We start from the raw sequence: 18117 nt of genomic DNA on the forward strand, positions 1-18117 counted from the left end.
CTTGTTATCAGTTATCAGAACTTAGTCAGTCAGCTTAGGTCAGCTGAGGTTCAATGAGTAGTTGCATAACTAAGCATCAGTGGGTATAATTTTCAGAATCTTTTTTTTTTAGACATCCTTAAAATGCATTCTATTGACCAACTTAAAGTCATCACTTCTTAATGTCATTCAAACAGTTGATTTGGCTATGCTCCTAGGCTACGTTGTTTGTTCTTGAGCTTCGAAAATTCACACATGTATAAAAGTAGTGTCATATTTTTGTATTAAATGCAGATCAAGATTTATTTGTATAAAATTCAAAAAATGGGAATGCTTCAAAATAGTACAAAATAAACAATACACAGCACAAATAATATATCTACAAAATAAAAGAATTAGAAGAAAAAAATATTTTAGCCCCACCTACGATATTAGAGGGATTTTATTTTTGGTCTGTGCATCTGTTTGTCCATCTGTCCCACTTCAGGATGAAGTTTTTGGTTGAGGTTATTTTTTTTTTTATGAAATTGATGTCTAATCATCTTGAAACTTGGCACACATGTTCCCTATGGCAACACGATCTTTCTTATTTTAATGCCAAATTAGAGTTTTGCATCATGGTCCACTGAACACAGAAAATTATAGTGCGAGTGGGCCTTGGCATCCGTTTAAATTGACATGTTTTTTTTTTCTCTCTTCTTAAATGCTAGGCAACAAAAGAAATCATACGGTAGTCTAGATTTCTATATATCCAGTTCTTGAATTTATGACAATACTTAAATCAGTGCATGAATTGTGATGTAAACATTAATTTGAAAATCAACTTTGTATACGCCCGTTTACGGGACGTATTATGGTATACCATTGTCCGTAAACATGTCGGACTTATTCTCAAAAACGCTTTAAGCAATTTGCATAACACTTTGGTGATTTGTTTATATTTATTGACAAATGCTCCCTTTCGTTTTTTTATTTAATTTTAGATTTTACGTTTCCGAGTTGTGGGGTTTTGTTCATCAAAAGTGAAAAGTGGATTTTCCAGTTTTCGGACAATAATTCAAGAATGCTTTCACCAACTTGCAAGAATTTTTGGTGAATTGTTTATATCTATTGACATGAGCTCCCTTTTGATTTTTATGAATTTTAGATTTAACGTTTCCGGGTTGCAGGGTTTTATTCATAAAAAAGGGGAATTTTCCAGTTTTCAAACAATAACTCAAAAATTCTTTCAGCAGTTCTCATGAAACTTTGGTGATTTTGTTTATATCTATTGATGTAAGCTCCCTTTAGAATTTTATAAATTTTACATTTCCGAGTTTTATTCATAAAAAAAAGAGTGATTTTCCAGTTTTCGGACAATAACTCAAAAATATGCTTTCAGCAATTTTCATGAAACGGTGGTGAATTGTTTATATCTATTGATGTGAGCTTCTATTTTATTTTCATAAATTTCAAATATTCTTTGAAAATGTGACGAGCGTATCATGCGCTCATGGCGCAGTTGTTGATTTGTTATATAATAAGATAGTTTTTATTTTAGCTCGAAAAAGCTAGCCATATCCTTTTTATAGTTGATGCCTAAGTCTATTTTAATAGCTCGATGGCAAAGATCAACCAAATCAATTTAATTCGTATGTATTTTTAAATCAGAAAAACATGATAATAAAAAAAGAAGCGTAAATAATTACTCCCCGTTTAAATCAATTACATAGGAATTTTAAACTAACCTAAATTTATCAAGACACGCAAAAGGAGATGAGCCTTTTCAAACAACTTACAGTAATTGAAAATTAAATATTTCTTTGATAGATTTATGATAAGGTGTTTCAGAATAAGATTTGATTTAATCCGGGTGATGTACGTATACTTTGTAAATACGTAAATGGAGACACCATAAATCTTATATACAAAGTTGGTCCTGTTAGATAAGATTTTTCAATTTGATTTCATATACTTAGGAGGTATGTAATGGTCATTGGATTTATCAACACTGATTGCATGCTGTTTTTAGAGATGGGATATTGACTCCATAGCAATTGTAATGGTAAGAGCAGCTTCATTTTAGTATAGTTTGTTGTACGAAAAAAAGTGTGGCTGAAATTGTGAAAAAAAACTTTCATTATCTTATTCCCCTTCACCTCTTTCCTTTTTAGACGAAATCGGCCTGAATGCAAAATATGATATTAAAATCTTTTCGTCAAGGGATGATTATTTTTTTCTCGAAAGTTCACCGAAAATTCTAGTTATTTTTTAGTGGCACCGAAATATTCACAAATCTGAGATTTTTGTTGCTGCTTTTACAGGTAACATATCATAACCATATCAAAGACCTACACGGTTTGCGGAAGTATTTAGAATGAAATTAATATTTACAATAAACTGATAAACTAAACAACATATTTGAATATGTATACGAATTGTGGATGGTAATCATATACCAATATTTACAGTGGACATTATGACGGCGATTTCACACACCCATATAAGATGGAAGTTAACGAACGGTAGTATATTCTATACAATATAGTTAAAATTGGATAAAAGTCTTGAATTTTATTTTTTTCATAAATGTGCCTGGCTAAAATCGTGGTTGTCGTGTGCCATATCTTAATACTTTTTGTCTGCGTTACCTCACCATTTGAGTCAATTTTTTATTAATCGTGTTTTGAATGTACTTTTTTTCTTGTACTGGGCTTGCTCAAGTTTACGTTTGTGTACGTTACATTCTAAACCGTTGTTATAGAGTTTATGCTTTTCGGATGTCAGTTTTATGTTGAGATAATGTACCAAAGTATAATATACCCTTTTTATAAGTTTGTTAGAGAATAATAGGGGGAAGATAAAACGTAAAAAAATAGAAACCTCATCAATGTTTTTTTTTAATTTCTAAATTTTCTTTTTCTTGTAATTTTGTGATTTTGTTTTGATGACAGTTCTCTTGTAGTCTCTGTAAAATTAATTCACATCCTTTTGCATTGGACTTTTGTTGAGCATAGCCTGACATGTAGCCTACATATAGACGACATATACGCATTTCTATTGTCAATTGCTAGTATGAAAAAATGTATTGACCCCTGATCCCTAGATTTTGTTCGTTTTCTATATCGTTTGATTTATGTATTATTGACATAAAGTAAACGTGCACCATCTTTTATTCATATCGTTAATCTATGCATATTTTTTTCTGTACATGTGCTGTCGTGGTCAGGACAGGAACCTGAGAAAAATAGATGTTATCTCTAATCGACTACTTTTTAGTTTAAAACCAGACAAATAAGCTAAAATATAAAGAAAAATCATCAGAATGTGAACTAGATTATGATTCAAGATAAATAGTGACAAGAGACTAAACAGTAACAACATGTGCATACGTCACTCGCCCTCCCCTTAAATTGTAGCTAGTAAATACTTGTTGAATCATAAATAGTCATTATAGGTTAATTGCACTTGAACTTTTATTGGTATTAAATGTTAATAAAACTGTCTAACCTTCTTCACCTGACACGAACTTACCTGTAATATCCCATTTTAAGTGAAAACCAAAACATTAGTTACAAAAGTATACCAACCACACGCCCATTTACCGACTATTGTCACGATAAACACAATATGATCGTCTTACGGTACGGCAGATACAATATGATCGACAATCGGAACGGCAGATACAATATGATCTGTTATCAGTTCAAAAGATATAATATGATCGGTTATCAGAACGGCAGATACAATAATTATGATCGGTTATCGGTACGGAAGATACAATATGATCGGTTATCGGTACGGAAGATACAATATGATCAGTTATCGGAACGGAAGATACAATATGATTGGCTATCGGTACGGAAGATACAATATAATGATCGTCTATCGACACGGTGTATACAACTTGATCGACAATCGGAACGGCACATGCGCTATGATCTGTTATCAGTACAAAAGATACAATATGATCGCTTATCAGCACGGCAGATTCAATATGATCGAAAATCTGAACGGCAGATACACTATAATTGACTATCGTTATGACAGATCCACTACGATTGGCTATCGTACGGCAGATACAAAATGATTGGTTATCGGTACGGTTGTTACACTATAGTTGACTATCGGTACGACAGATACACTATGATCGGCTATTGGTACGGCAGATACAAAATGATCTGTTATCAGTACAAAAGATACAATATGATCGGTTATCAGTACGGCAGATACAATATGATCGGTTATATATTAGCACGGCAGATACAATATGATCGATAATCTGAACGGCATATACACTATAATTGACTATCGTTATGACAGATACACTACAATCGGCTATCGGTACAACAGATTCAAAATGATTGGCTATCGGTACGGATGTTACACTATAGTTGACTATCGGTACGACAGATACACTACGATCGGCTATCGGTACGGCAGATACAAAATGATTGGCTATCGGTACGGTTGTAACACTATAGTTAATTATCGGTACAACAGATACACTATAGTTGACTATCGGTATGACAGATATACTACGATCGGCTATCGGTACGGCAGATACAAAATGATTGGCTATCGGTACGGTTGTTACACTATAATATGCTATCGGTAGATATATTATGATCGGTAATCGGTATGAAAGATACAATATTATTGGTATCGGTATGACAGATATACTATGATTGGTAATAGATACAGCAGATACAACATGATCATCTATCAGTACGATTGATCGGTTTACGGTAGGAAAGATAGATACAATATGATCGGTTATCGGTACGGCATATACAATGTAATCGACTATCGGTACGACATATACAACATAATCGGTTATCAGTACGGCAGATACAATATGATCGGTACTCAGCACGGCAGATACAATATGATCGGTTATCAGAACAACAGATACAATATGATCGGCTAAAAGTACAGCAGATACAATATGATCGGCTATCGGTATGGAATATACAATATGATCGGTTATCAGTACGTCAGATACAATATGATCGGTTATCAGTACGGTTGATATAGTATGATCAGCTATTGGTATGAAATATACAATATGATCAATTATCGGTTCGGAAGATACAATATGATCGGCTATCAGAACAACAGATACAATATGATCGGCTATCAGTACGGCAGATACAATATGATCGGTTATCAGAACGACAGATACAATATGATCGGCTATCAGTACGGCAGATACAATATGATCGGCTATCAGTACGGCAGATACAATATGATCGGCAATCAGTACGGTTGATACAGTATGATCGGCTATCGGTATGAAATATACAATATGATCGATTATTAAATGATATGAGCAAATAAGCCCTAATACGGATAAATCAGCATATGCAATACTAAAAACGTTCCACTGTCGATATAAATCAAGATTTAATATTGCTCTTCAAACAGGGCCAATACGGAAAAAAACAGGGCCAATACAGAAAAAAGCGTGAAAAAAGCCGTATTAGCCCTAGGCTAATACAGGACGTTCACTTCCGGTTTTCAATTTTCTAACGCCATTACTTAACTCTGGAAGTATCTTTATGCATAAAAACATTGGTATAATATTTTTTAAATTAAAGTCATAAAATAAACAGGTTAAATGATGTGCAATGTTTTGTAATGTCTTAAAGTTTTGAAACGGAAAAAACAGGGCCAATACAGAAAAAAACGGGAAAAAAGCTGTATTGGCCCATGGGCTAATACGGGACGTTCACTTCCGGTTTTTAATTCTCTTATAATCATTTAATAAAAGTGTTATGAACTGGCTGTTTCTGTATTGGCACTGGTATAGATTCTCGGTCAGCTGTATTGGCCCTCGACCCTACGGGTCTCGAGGCCAATACAGCAAACCTTGAATCTATACCAGTGCCAATACAGAAACAGCCAGTTAATAACACTATATTATTGGTACGGAAGATACAATATGATCGGCTATCAGAACGACAGATACAATATGATCGGCTATCAGCACGGCAGATACAATATGATCGGCTATCGGTGCGGCAGATACAATATGATCGGCTATCGGCACGGCAGATACAAAATAATCGACAATCGATACAACAGATACACTAAGCTCGGTTCTAAGTACGGCAGATACAAAATGATCGGCTATCGGTACAGTTGATACACTAGAACGGATATCAGTAGAATTATTCAATACGCTAACTACGCAAGTCATTGACTGATAGAATTATCAACTAAACTAACAAACGTATAAAATGATGTAAAAGATACATATATATGAATATAATAATGTTTAATTTCAAATTGGGTAGCACAATTAACACCCAATTATAGGCAAACAAAATGTTGGTCAATGACCAAAGACATTAACGCACAGCGAACACGGCTGGACTTTATAGCAATGTACTCGTATTTATACCACAATGTTAAATGAAGCTGAATGAAACTATGCGATTTTAATAGGATTTATCCCAACGAACCTTTAATATTACATGTACACCCAATCAAATGTTTGACAGATGACAAGTTGAACGATTTTTGTATACATCGTGTTAAGTATGTATAACAGATGTTATTTTTGTAGCAAACAACGTCATCAGTAAATATTATAAAGAAGATAATGGGTTGTGGAACTTCTATTAATTCTGTTGTGCCTTTACAATATTTCGAAAACGCTAACGGAAGTGCATTGAGGATTAACTGTCCTGGCAGCGACATTTTAGATTATGTATCAGCAGACGAGATTAAAGAGGCTGATGAACGGGTTGAACAGGTAAATAAAAGTACAAGTAATCTGCATATGTAAACACAGTGACATCATTCAAAAGATGGCGTAACAGGAAAGGCGGGGTAGGTGAGTTCGTCTCTCTACCCCCCCCCCCCCACCCCCCCCCAAAAAAAAACCCAAACAAAAACAAAATAAATAAAGAGAAATAAAAAGTTTAGGATTCGATCTGTAGTAAATACTGAAATTGGCCTTGAATTCCTAACTGATGCTTACTATCACAGTTTAAAAAACTATTACAAACAACTGGTCAAGCCCGCGCAGTACTACGGTTGGTTAATTCCATGTCCTTTTGTTTCCAGTTGATGTTGTATGATTACCAATGAGAAAACTTTCCATCAGAGACAAAATGACGTAGACATTAACAACTATTAGTCATCCTGGAGAGTGTTTCTCAGCAATTGTCGTAGGTTGGTTTCTGAAATATTTGCTTTTCGTTTATAGTTTAAACTTTTATGTCGAACTGCAACTTCTGTCGCAGAAAGCTCGACACAGGAAATGATCCGGGGGCGGCGGGATGGCGTTAACAAACTTCTTAAAAGCTAAATATCTTCGCAGGTATACGAACTGGATACTTCATTATTTGTATACATATAGATGCCCAATGTATGGAGTTTCCGTCTGTCATATGCATGTCTTTTGTCCTTGACCTCATTTTCATGGTTTAGTGATTACTTGAAAAAAATTAGATTTTAATTATTCTTATTTTCATTATCATGAGTAATAGGCTAACTATATTTGGTATACATATATATGTGTACGTTGCAAGGTCATCGTGCACGTCCGGCAGTTTTCACTTGACCTCGAACTAATTTATGGAAAAATAAAGAAGCCTTTTTGCACCTGTCGTAAGTCAGGAGCATCTGGGCTTTTTTTTTAGTCTTGAATGATTTATAATTAATGTTTATTATTTACATTTCGGAGTTTAGTATGACGTTCAATATCACTGAACCTGTACATATTTTTTTGAGGGGCCAGCTGAAGCACGCCTCCGGATGTGGGATTTTTTCGCTGTATCGAAGACCGTTTCTGCTTTTCGGTCGGGTTGTTGACACATTCTCCATTTCCATTCTCAATTTCAATGTTAAATTTTTCGTGGTCTAGTCCATATCTCAGATATAATCAATAGTTCTACTATATTTTCTTCTCTGTCAAAAGAGACATTTGTGAAATGATTTTTCGTATTTTAGAACGATTGCAGTATGATTAATGGATTATTAATGATTTTTTAATGTGAATTTAAGATTTATAAAACTTTTAAAAATAGTTTACACTCACGAAATTTACGTCAATTAACTCTTATTTATATCTTGACTGTATTTAAATTAACGTTTATGTTAAATTAAAGAAGTATTTAAAATGGATTTCACATATTTAGTTGCAATTAAAAAATCATCAAATTGTTTAACTCACGTTGCAAATTAGAATAAATGAATTAACGGAAAAAAAAACTATTTTGGTAATAGTTACCCAAGTGCATTAATATTGTGCCTCTTACAAAACATAACATTTTTCTAGATATAAGGATTTTCTACCTCAGGACTATATTACCATAGCTGTATTTGGAAAAAAAACATTCGGAGTTTTGGGTCATAAATGCTCTTTAACTCCGTACTTTATTTGGCTCATGAACTTACATAGAATACACGCCGAAGGGTTTATATGGATATTAAGAATATATATATATGGTACATAAAATTGAGAATGGAAATGGGGAATGTGTCAAAGAGACAACAACTCGACCAAATAAAAAACAACAGCAGAGGGTCACCAACAGGTCTTCAATGTAGCGAGAAATTCCCGCACCCGGAGGTGTCCTTCAGCTGGCCCCATAACAAATATATACTAGTCCAGTGATAATGAACGCCATACTAATTTCCAAATTGTACACAAGAAACTAAAATTAAAATAATACAAGACTAACAAAGGCCAGAGGCTCCTGACTTGGGACAGGCGCAAAAATGCGGCGGGGTTAAACATGTTTGTGAGATCTCAACCCTCCCCCTATACCTCTAACCAATGTAGTAAAGTAAACGCATAACAATACGCACATTAAAATTCAGTTCAAGAGAAATCCGAGTCTGATGTCAGAAGATGTAACCAAAGAAAATAAACAAAATGACAATAATACATAAATAACAACAGACTACTAGCAGTTAACTGACATGCCAGCTCCAGACTTCAATTAAACTGACTGAAAGATTATGATTTCATCATATGAACATCAGGCACAATCCTTCCCGTTAGGGGTTTAGTATCATACCATCATAACATATATGAGAAGAACATAACCCGTGTCATGCCAACAACTGTTTTTAGAATAAATGTGTTTAGTTCCGATGCAAAGATCTTATCAGTGACTCAATATTAACGCCAAAATATGCAATCTTTAATGACTTGACAACAGTATCGTAATTATATCCCTTCTTAATAAGTCTATTCAAAGGTTTTGTAAGATTCTGAGGTGAATACTGACACCTTTGTGCTTTATAAAGAATATTACCATAAAAATTGGATGTGAAATACCTGAACGTATTAGAAGTCTGCATGTTGAGCTATATTTACGAATGATGTCTTTATACCGATGATAAAATTTAGTAAACGTTTTGACTAGTTTGTGATATCGAAAACCCTGGTGTAATAATTTTTCAGTAATACATAAATTTCTCTCGTTAAAATCTAAAACATTGTTACATACACGAGCGAATCGTACAAGTTGAGATATATAAACACCGTAAGATGGTGACAAGGGAACGTCACCATCTAAAAACGGATAATTAACGATAGGAAATGAAAAATCATCCCTTTTATCATAAATTTTAGTATTCAGCTTTCCATTAGTGATATAGATATCAAGATCGAGAAAAGGGCAGTGGTCATTGTTAGTATTAGCTTTATTTAAAGTAAGTTCAACAGGATAAATTTCATTAATATACATACTGAAGTCGTCATTATTGAGAGCCAAAATATCATCCAAATATCTAAAAGTATTATTAAATTTGTTTATCAGATGTTGTTTCGATGGGTCTTTGCTTATTTTTGTCATAAATTGTAACTCATAACAATACAAAAACAGGTCCGCAATAAGTGGTGCACAGTTAGTCCCCATTGGAATTCCGATAATCTGACGATATACGGAATCCCCAAAGCGAACAAAAATGTTATCTAGTAAAAACTCAAGGGCATATATAGTATCAAAGCATGTCCAATTAACATAGTTTTTTTGTTTATTGCTACTAAAAAATGACCTAAAAGAGTTTGAACATATATATTCACATTCTGATTTTTTGAATACCCATTTAATTAGGTGTGTGAATTTTTTCTTAATGAGAATGTGAGGCAATGTGGTATACAGGGTAGAAAAATCAAAACTTTGAACAGATTCAAAATCACCAATATAAGCATGCAATTTATCAAGTACTTCCAACGAGTTCTTGACACTCCAAAAGTAATTTATTCCACTATTTTCGAAGGCCTTATTTGAACAATTTATTATCAGGTTTTTAATTGTACCAAGTGTGCTGGTAAGAAGAATAGACAATTTAGTAGTTGAACAATGGCTTGAAGACGAAATAAATCTATATTTGTAAGGGGTTTTGTGTAGCTTCGGAAGCCAATACATAGTTGGGACTTTCATTGTATTTGGCTCTGCTTGTAAAGCGGTGCCTAAAAGTTTATGTTTGTTACAGATTTCGTTTTCTGAAAATGGAGTCAGTTGGAATGTTGGTGAATTGGTGATTTCCTTTTTCAGAACCTCAATGTAAAATTTACGTCAAACAATAATAATATTATTAGCAGCTTTATCGGCCGGGACAAAAACAAATTCCTTGGCTAGTTCTTTTAGTTTTTCATGTATGGTACATGTATGTGCAAATGAGACAATTCTCCATATATGATGTATGGTACATGTATGTGCCAATGAGACAATTCTCCATATATGATCCATTAATGCTCTACTGTGCTTGTGAGAGTTAGAATCTGGTGTTCTTAAAACTATCAGCTACGAATATTAGAAAGGTTTGTTATGCATCATGTCTGATGATATCATTGGAGATAAGCAGTTCGCTAACAGAAGTATCGACCTAGTGCTTTAAAAGTAAAAGTAAACTTTATTGATTCTGTGTATTCAAAGTGCATTTCTGTATTAACCTTTTACGGGTACATTTAATCTCATCCCCATGGGCACTTGTTTCTATAAATTGACAACCGATGACTTATGACAACTAGAACAAACGAGGAGCTTTATGGTCCATCCATGGTCAATTCTTTTTGTGAGGTTTGAGAAAGTTCGAATCTTCGTTTCTTGATTCTTCATTGATCTTCATTAGGCACACCAATACCCCTAACATTTGAAGCCTGTGATGTATTACTGTTAGAATACTTGAGAGAAATATGACTTAAACAAGAAATAAAATTTCAGAAAGGTGTATGATAAATCATGTCAGTATCGAAGTACTGACAAAGTATATATTGAGCTGATGAGACCTTCGGGCACAGTAATTCGCAAACAGCGCTATCGAACCATTGCTTGAAAGAAAACAAAATAATACTTTATAATTGTTGTGCATCTGTTCAGTGAGCCAATGGTACATAACTACTATTTGTCGATTTAAAAGAAAACGTTATTTAGTCAATTTATTATGGTGTTTTTGTCTTTTCAGCTGAGTCCTTCCGAAGCATCTATAGATATTTTGTCAGAAAACTTGTGCCAAAATACCAAGAACAAAGTAATATGTGTGAGGTTATTCTTCAAATGGATTGTGAACAATATTAGGTAATTTATAAATGACTTATCTTAGAAAATGTCCCACATTCTCGTAATTAAAATGTCTCTCCCCTCCCAGTTCAGCATGCTCGACATATTATCTTAGCTTTGAAGTTCTGCTCTTATTAAGGACAGTAAGATCAGCAATGCGTGCAAGCGCTTTTCATTTGATTTTGGTTAGACATATAACTTAAAGGTTTGTTTGGTCCTGAATCAACTTTGCATTTTTTTGCCGGTCTTTGTTTTTGGAAAAGTCGGGCGTCACTGAGTAGTTGGTGTCGTCCGTTACAGTCAACGTTTTGAAATGTAACAATAGGTCGAAGTATGTTTAAAACATGTATGAATGATAGTTGATACGGATAAACGTAAATAAACGCATCATATATACCAGGATTGAAAGTCTGTACGCCTGACGCACGTTGCGTCTACAAAGGACTCATCAGAGATGCTCGAATGAAGAAAAAGCTTATAAAACTCCAAATAAAATACAAAGTTAAAGAGCACTAAGGAATCAAAATCCGAAAGGTTTTGCCTGAATACAGCTTAGATAAATGACGTAACGGTACAAATTAAGCATAAAAAAATATGCTGGACCCCGTACTAGTACAAGAGTAAAACATGCGCATACAATACTATACAATGAAATAGTTTATCTGCTTTTGACATGCATCATACGGATCGTTGCATTTTAGAAAAATATCCTGCAGTTAAACACTCAATTGTTGCCTGCTTTAAATTTTTGTTAGGTAAAGAACCGAGAAAACGGATTCCACTTGAACCTCCATGTATACTATATCATTCCCTCAACAGAAAAAAAGTCTTACCGTACTTAGAACCATGCAAATAATTCCAATTCATCTACTGCATCGTTTACATTACGCGGTCGTAATTTTCAACTGCGTAGGTTTTTACCGTCAAACTATAATTGGTTAAATCAGCCAAGTTAATTTGACAATAAGGCTGTACAAATATTATTGCAAAAGTTACACACACTATTTCTATTAAAAAGATAAGTCTATTAGCTGCATAAATCGACATCTGTTGACGGTGTTTTATTATACCTGGAACTGCTAGTACAAGCATTCAATGATACCGTATTTTCTTTATTTTTTTGTGTGGACATATTATTTTAACTTTCTAAAGCTAAGTCTGAGGGGCATTGTACAACCGTAAATAGTTATCAAAGGTACAAGGGTTATAATTTGATACACCAGACGCGTCAGTGACGCTCAGATCAAAATTGTTAGTGAAGCCAAACAAGTATAAAGTTGAAGAGCATTGAAGACCAAAAATTCCAAAAAGATGTGTCAAATAGGGCTAAGGTAATCTATGCCTGGGATAAGAAAACCCGTAGTATTTCGAATAATTCATAATTTTGCAAACAGTAAATTTATAAAAATGACCATATAACTGAGATTCATGTCAACACCGAAGTGCCGACTACTGGGCTGGTGATACCCTTGGGGACGAAACGTCCACCACTAGTGGCATCGACCAAGTCGTGTAAATAGTTATCAAAGGTACCAGGCTTATAGTTTGATACGCCAGACGCGCGTTTCGTCTGCATAAGACTCATCAGTAACGATCAGATAAAAATTGTTAAAAAGCCAAACAAGTATATAAAGTTGAAAAGCATTGCAAAAATTCCAAAAAGTTGTGCCAAATAGGGCTAAGGTAATCTACGCCTGGGATAAGAAAAAAATAATCCATAGTATTTCGAATAATTCGACTCTATAATAATGTCTGTTTTACAGATATGATCCAAATTCTCAGTGCACAGACGTCAATAGTATACTTAACAGCAAAAGAGGCTCATCAGAGGGATTTGCTAATTTATTTGAACACATGTGCAGGTATTATTTCTAGTCGTATATTATATATCTTCGCATTGTATTTTCGTTTTTAAACGTTTTTATGATGTAATGTTAATGTTTTTAATGCAAGTGTGTTGCAAATTATAAAAAATAAACAATGAAAAAAAAATATTTGTAAATAGCAAAATAATTATATGTAAAAAGAAAATATCCGAAATAAACAGAAATAGAAAACATTGTCATAAATCATAGGACTAGTTGTTTCCTCCCAATTTTTGGTTATTCAACCACGGAAAACCATATTGCTATTTTGATAAACCGTAAACGTTGACGATGATCTACCAGTATAGTAATTAACATGTTTTTAATATATTATATTAAATAGCCAGGAATTTCCAAGGGGGGGGGGGGTCGTTGGACTCACAAACTCGACTTTAACAGTCACAATTCGAACAGAACATTGACTTTAACAGTGCTTATTTGTTTTCAAGGGGGGGGGGGGAGTCGCCCGAACCCCCCGAACCCCCTGGCTACGGATATGAATATATTACAGATATACTTTATGCATGAACAAAATATGCCACATGGGCGTTTTTCAATAAAAGCGTAAATTTCAGACCTAAAAAAAAAAGGAAAATCTACTTGCCTAAAATTTAATTTCAAGAGTTATTTTGAATACCTCTATAATAGACCTGTTTGTAAACAAAAAGTGCAATCTTAAATATTCTTTAAAATGATATTATTTTCATAATTTGTGTACTGTTTCGTAGGGGAAACTTCTTCTAAACACACATATTTTTTGCAATTTTAAATGTTTCCTATAGACATTCCAGTTTGTTTACTTTAAATACTAGAAAAATATCATTTTTTTTTCTGAATTAGAAACTCATTTTTATCGATAAAGATTAGACAGTACTTCACATATGAAGGTTCAACTCATGTTACGTAGTGGACATTTTGATGCGTTTCGTAGTGGACAAAACCGTTTCGTAGTGGACAAAAAGTTTCGTAGTTGACATCAACCCTATTATATGTTAATAAGAGCATAATAAAAATTACATGAAACTAACCCTTGTTATTTGTTTTGCACGAATATAATTGAAAAAAGATTAAAAAAAAGACTCCATGGTAGTGGTAGTGTCCACTACGAAACGTTTTTCTCCCATACTTGTTTCGTAGGGGACCGTTTCGTAAGGGACGTATTCGCATGCTTTATTTTTTCCCCACAATCCCTATGTTGCAATAGTAACAAGACTGATTGTATTCATCAAAGCATTTATCAAGCTGTACACTGATATTTTTTTCATAATTTTAAAACCAGATACTGAAGGAGATTTGACCCGTTTCGTAGGGGACATTATCAAAAATACGGTATCACTCTAGTCCATTTGATGTGCTCAATTTTTCTTACCAACAATTTAATTGCCGTTATAAAAGCATCACTTCTTTTGTAAGACCCTAATGTTTATATCTCTTGCAAACAAAAATTACATTGATTTTATAAAACTGTTTATTGGCAAATTTTAATGACTTCGTTTCGTAGTGGACAATTTGTGAGGGACACACCTTCTGAAATTAAAAAACCTATATTGAAAGCTGTTTATTAGAATATGTTGGCTCTGAACATACTTTTGAATTATTAAAGAACTTATGTAAAGTAAAAAAAACATTAATTTCTTCATTTTTTTACGATATTTTAGAGTATGAATGTTGAACAGGCGGTCTAGGGACATGCCATTTTGGTTGTTTTGGACCATTCAGGAGTCAATATCTTATCAATCCCTCAAAAAATAAACTGTTTCTTTGCTTAAAAATGTTAAATCTAATTCAATGTACTGACTGCACAAAAAAATACTTGCAAAGATCAAACACATTTTTTTTAAAGTGGCTAGGACAAGAAAATACGTTTTTATTGAAAAACGCCCACATACTTTCGTCAGCACGAATTGTCAATACGTACCCCTGAAACAAAATAATCGGAAAGAAAATATATAATAATAGATTGCATCATTGTCAATATAATGGAAATTGATGCGACTGTCGTACAAGTGAGAGGTTTAGCGCTATAAAACCAGGTTCAATCCACCATTTTCTACATTTGAAAATGCCTGTACCAAATCAGGAATATGACAGTTGTCCATTCGTTTGATGTGTTTTATCATTTGATTTTTACATTTGATTAGGGACTTTCTGATTTGAATTTTCCCCGGAGTTCAGTATTTTTTTTATTTTCTTTTGTAAGATCACGAAAATCAAAAGTTTTGAACAGAACCATCGGTCCAAGACCACATGCATATGCTATGTTGTAAAAAAATATACATAAAATCTATAAAATGGTGTATATCTACTTGTGCTTAAGCAGTCCATGATGTACACTCTTAATTTCGTGACCTTGAAATAGGTTTTGTATTCTGTCTTGTAATTAGTTTTCACAAACTGGTTATATTGGTTATTTCATGTATTTTTTTTATGGTTTTTGTCTTTTCAGTTTTAAAAACATAAAAGTGATACGACTTAACAGTTGTATGAAAAGTTACAGTTTTATCTTGGATTATGAAAAACTTGACAACAAATATAATGTACACGTGTGGAATGCTGTTCTCATAGACAATATTTATCATCACGTGGACTGCACGTGGGGTGCGCTTCCGGTTAGTGACCAGAAATATGGTACTGATGGTACAGAACAATTCTTTTTTACATCTACGGATGTTATTGGAGATCTTTGTTGACGAAAAATGAATGAAACTGAGCATAAATTATAGTATAAAGTGTTTGAGCTTTTGATTTCGCCATTTGATTACAGACTTTCCGTTTTCAATTTTCTTCAGATTTCGATATCTTTGTAATTTTACCTTTTTTATCAATACCCCCCCCCCCCCCCAAAAAAAAAATGAGGAACAAATCATGGTAATAAATGATAAACAAATCGTATGATTTCTGTGTGATATGAAAGTGATAAAATTTCACATGCAAATGAGCTAACAAATCACAATAACAAATCACGAACAAATTGCTCACAATTCATAAGCAAATCATAAACAAAATGTCAAGAAATTGTTTTGAAATCATTAACAAATCAGAAGTTATTGCTTTCCTACTTCAAGCAAATCACAAACAAATTGTTTTCAAATCCTAAAGAAATTGTAAAGAAATTGCTCTCAAATCTTTAACAAATCAAAGTAAATCATATTCCTACCCCAAGCAAATCATCAACAAATTGTTTTCAAATTATGAAGAAATTATAAACAAATTGTTATCAAATCTTTAACAAATCAGAAGTGTTCTGCCCCTAAATCCCTAAACTCTGAAGCGCAATTGTCGTCACTATACCTTTAAAAGCTACTCCTCTAATTGTAACAAAGAATATTATCTATGGTTACGACGAGGCACGAAATGTCTCTCTGTGTAGGTTTCTCTTACTTCTCTCCCGAATTTGACTATAACGAAATTTGAAAAAAAACATGGACAACCACGTGTACCTAGAAGAATGATGTCGAATATGTGATGGCTCTTAGTCTTGGGCCAAATCTGCTACATTTTAATTTTGCCCGGGACCTTGTCAGTAAACATCATGAACAATTAAAACCTACAACTTGCCAGTGAATTTTTTCTGCTGAATCAGGACGCTAGTCTTTAAATGAATGTTTCGATCTGTTTACACATCTTTTACACATTTTTATTTTGAAAATTAATCCTTACAGTACAAAATCATAATGATTATAACGAGATACTGAAATGTACAGACTCTAAATTTTAAAGGTTAACGTTTGAATAGTATAAGTTGAATATGTGAAATAATAGATAAATGACTGAGATTCCTTACCACCATCATCTTTCATAAACTGAATAAAACTCCTCATCTTGCAACCTTCTTTGTTCAGTTACATGTAATATAGAACAGTATTTGAAATTTGATTTTGACCTCAACCGGAAGTTAGAGAGATAGATAAACAAAGAAAATTGAAATGCATTAACATTTTATTCATTGTAGCAAATCATCAATGAATCACACCATGCAAAGTTAACAAACATTTTCAAATCATTTCATAGAATAACGAAATCACACCATTCTAGCTAACAAAGTTATCAAATCTCTTTTCAAATCATTTAATACGATATTCTAGGTTAACAAATCATAAAGAAATCACACAAAAATAGAAACAATTTCCTTACAAATCATACAAAAGAAAGAAATCACAAAGAAATCAGTTTTAGGGAATTTTGAAAATTCTGATTTGTTTATGATTTGTTTAATAAATCGCAAGTAAATGGTACTAACAAATCGCAGAATCACGATTTGAAAGAGATTTGAATACGATTTGAAAGCAATTTGTTCATTTATTTTTCTGTTCGGGTAACTTTTTGTTAATACATTTTAGCATCAGGGATTTTGCTTAACTCAAAGAGTTAATTAACACCAGAAAGAATAAACAATACAAGTATACGATAAAAAATTCTTCTACTATTCTTAATAAAATAATATAGGAGAGCCTGGGATGTATTTAGTTCTGTATTTTGTTTATTTTTGAAGTAAGGAGAGAGCCTTTTTGATATTTGATATGCTGTAAAGTGAAGTTTAACTAGTCTACAACCGACTCTTCTGCGGACATAGACGCTAAAATACAAACAACAACGAGCAGAATATTGCTGAAATAGTCATGAAATATGGATGTTTGAATAAGTTATCTACAGGTAAAAACCTACATCTTTGCATTAATAAACAGTAAAAGATTCATGACTTATGTAAAATTTAGTCATATTCTAAGACAGATGTATTTTTTAAGTAAAATGTAAAAGGTTTTGTT

The 18117-nt window shown here is 33.1% G+C and overlaps 1 protein-coding gene across 2 annotated transcripts; it reads left to right on the top strand.

Moving 5' to 3' along the window:
* The first annotated feature begins 1797 nt into the window (after nucleotides 1-1797).
* Nucleotides 1798-16073, top strand: LOC143049221 (kyphoscoliosis peptidase-like). Of its 2 annotated transcripts, none has more exons than XM_076222930.1 (5): nucleotides 1798-2023; nucleotides 6530-6718; nucleotides 11392-11504; nucleotides 13250-13348; nucleotides 15798-16073. In XM_076222930.1, exons 1-5 carry the CDS (start codon nucleotides 2021-2023, stop codon nucleotides 16039-16041), a joined length of 648 nt encoding a protein of 215 aa, XP_076079045.1. In that variant the 5' UTR covers nucleotides 1798-2020; the 3' UTR covers nucleotides 16042-16073. The 2 variants fall into 2 exon arrangements, with proteins under 2 accessions (XP_076079045.1, XP_076079046.1); XM_076222931.1 differs by having other exon boundaries at nucleotides 1820-1940.
* The last annotated feature ends 2044 nt before the right edge of the window (nucleotides 16074-18117 follow it).

The sequence above is a fragment of the Mytilus galloprovincialis genome, chromosome 10 (assembly GCF_965363235.1).
Source record: "Mytilus galloprovincialis chromosome 10, xbMytGall1.hap1.1, whole genome shotgun sequence".
Classification (NCBI taxonomy): Eukaryota; Metazoa; Mollusca; class Bivalvia; order Mytilida; family Mytilidae; genus Mytilus; species Mytilus galloprovincialis.

What these genes read in the sequence shown, in the direction of transcription:
- LOC143049221 (XM_076222930.1), top strand. An exon ending in TGGATTGTGAACAATATTAG is followed by an intron (nt 11,505 to 13,249) that starts GTAATTTATAAA and finishes TCTGTTTTACAG; the next exon opens with ATATGATCCAAATTCTCAGT. An exon ending in TTATTTGAACACATGTGCAG is followed by an intron (nt 13,349 to 15,797) that starts GTATTATTTCTA and finishes TTGTCTTTTCAG; the next exon opens with TTTTAAAAACATAAAAGTGA.